A 2,500-nucleotide genomic window follows, 5' to 3' on the forward strand; every position below is an offset into this window, starting at 1 on the left:
TACTTCGTCAAATATGAAAAAGTGCTATCTTTCGTAAATCCATTTTTGACCCCCCCCCCCCAAAGGTCTTAAATATGGAAAAATTTTCTGTAACAACTAAAGCCTAGCACCATTTTGTCTCCAAACCCGGCGCCAGTTTATCACAATCCATCAAGCAACGCGCTAGAGGACAGCATTATCTGTGTTTTGTCAAGTCCCCAGAGCTTTCCTTGTTTCATCCAAGGAAGAGTCAGAGAAAATTTCCGCAGATATCTTAAGTGATATCTGCTGCTATATTGGAAGCAGAGTGTCGTATGGCACCATATGCGTCGTCTTTAAAACGAAGGACTCTGTTATGCATATTTTCCCACAGCTCGTTGCTTGGGCAGAACACCAGTTTCGGGTCAAGACCAACACAGAGGACTTGGAATCTAGAATGTCGTCAAGTCCTCACAGCCCACTACCAGTTGGGCAGTACCCCAGATGGATGCTTTATTTTGGCATTCTACAGAGAACTAGTGGAGAGCAAAGCAATGAAGTTCTCAAGGAAACTTTAGACTTTGGTGAAAACCAACTGGTTGGCGTATTCAGGAAGGCTTTTGAGTCAAGGCCTATTGATAATTTCCAGGAATCTCTGGATTGATAGCGCCACCGGTGAACAGTGGCGGTTCGAGATAAACCTCTACTGGCATGGAAGTGCCGTCTGCGGGCCCTGTTTGAGATGCGCGCAAAGTGTTATCGATCTCATGGATATGTCATGACAGAATGGTATAGATAGTGTTATTACAATTGCGTTTTGTTTGTGTCTGGACTAAATGGAAACCATGATACTGATAGGATGGTGTTGTAGTAGCCTGCTGGTTTGCAGTAGAGTTCTCAACTGTAATAGATGCATCCAGAATGAGTGGGATGATGGATTTCTGAGAATCGTGACTTTTTAGTTCTTTGGAATATTGGTTTCTAATTTTTCGCACAAGGTTGATGTATTACTAAAAACACTATACCTGAACAAAAAGTGGGGAAAAAAAATAAACGGTGTAATGATCACAGCTGAAAGATTAGATCATAGAACTTCCCAATCAGTGTCGACCATGGGTTAAACTATTACAGCGACAACGACGACGACAACAGCAACTGAATGGAATCATTTTATTCATCTTAGCTTCTTTAATTTCAACAATTTGCTCTTTTCTGTATTAAAATATATTTTAGTGCATATATAGTTTTCTTATTAGAAAAAAAAATTGAGCAATAATATTTTGGCACCCATAGACGATTAAATATAATTAAAAGTAATCAAACATTGCAATATACGAATGATTCTTGCAATCGATGAGAAATGTTGTCCAAACTGGTTTTTAGGATCTGGCAGACAACACAGAAGTCACGTGTGATAGTCGCTTAATTCTGGCAGCCATATTTTGTTGTCTTTGCGCTTCTTTTTCCGAATGTAGCTCTCTATTTCTTCCAGAGCAGTCTCAATGTCAGTCACTTTTTTGATCGCAAAAGGGTTTTCATACAGTACTTCAATAAAACCTTCGCGTTCTATTGTCGAACTGACAACCAATCGAAGACAAGCTTTTAAGTCAGTTTTCTTCATAATGTCTTCACCTGTTCGCAAATACAAAAGAAAGGATTTCAAAGAGTAGAACTAAAAGAGGAACTGACAAAAAATATGGAGCAAAATGGACAGAGAATGAAGGTATAGAGAGCTGGATGCCTCCTAATTTGTTGTCTTAGTTTATGTTGCCCAGGAACACCAGAAAGATCTCGGCAGGTGTCCTCTAAGACATTTTTCTCCACATCTAACACACGAAACTTTCAGCCTCAGGTCCCTCTCATAGCTGCGCTACAGAAGTGACGGAGAGAGAGCTGCTATTGAAGACCCATAGAATAATAATAATTGTATAATAATAATTGTATAATAATATATCATATTCTCCAATTTGAAGCGACATTTTCTAAAAAAAATTATTATACTATGAGTCTTCCATAGTAGCTTTCTCTCCGTAACTTACTGCTGCTTCGACGATGGGTCAGAATATGTTAGTGTTGCTGATCCCGCTGCCATTTAAGCTCCAGTCATATTGAAATAATAAGAAAAAATTTCATTTAACTCTGGATCTAAAGCATTGTTTATAACAAGTATTTATCTTGGATGTATTTTTAGTGTGTTCGATATAATTTTTGTTATTGCCTCGAAGATATATTGTCAAATAATTGCCATTACGAGGATGTGATATAATATTGCTCCAGATGGATTAAGTTAGAGAATCGGTGTGATTAATTCTATAGTTGTAACTATTAAGTTAACGAATGTTTTCAGCGAAAATGTAACTAGTTTTTACATGGTCGTTTTTTTTTTTTATTTGCGGTTGTTTGTGGTTTGGGGCAAAAATCTTTGTTCAAGACATCACATTGTTAGGAAATCTCTCGTAAATTTGGAATTAATACTGTACTGAAGAGGGTTGAGACATTATTTTTTTCTTATTTTTATTCGCCAGTGTATCATAACTTTGTA

At 37.4% G+C, this 2,500-nt stretch overlaps 1 protein-coding gene across 3 annotated transcripts in view; it reads right to left on the minus strand.

Moving 5' to 3' along the window:
* Nucleotides 1-1,013: 1,013 nt before the first annotated feature.
* LOC115222736 overlaps nucleotides 1,014-2,500 on the minus strand; it is a 24,984-nt gene continuing 23,497 nt past the window's right edge. For 2 of the 3 annotated variants that reach the window (XM_036511807.1, XM_036511808.1), the window contains exon 16: nucleotides 1,014-1,590. In XM_036511807.1, the coding sequence (XP_036367700.1) occupies nucleotides 1,364-1,590 (227 nt within the window). In that variant the 3' untranslated portion in view covers nucleotides 1,014-1,363. The remainder of the gene's footprint in view (nucleotides 1,591-2,500) is intronic. The other variant, XM_036511809.1, reaches the window with a different exon arrangement.

Source organism: Octopus sinensis, linkage group LG21 (assembly GCF_006345805.1).
Source record: "Octopus sinensis linkage group LG21, ASM634580v1, whole genome shotgun sequence".
Lineage (NCBI taxonomy): Eukaryota > Metazoa > Mollusca > Cephalopoda > Octopoda > Octopodidae > Octopus > Octopus sinensis.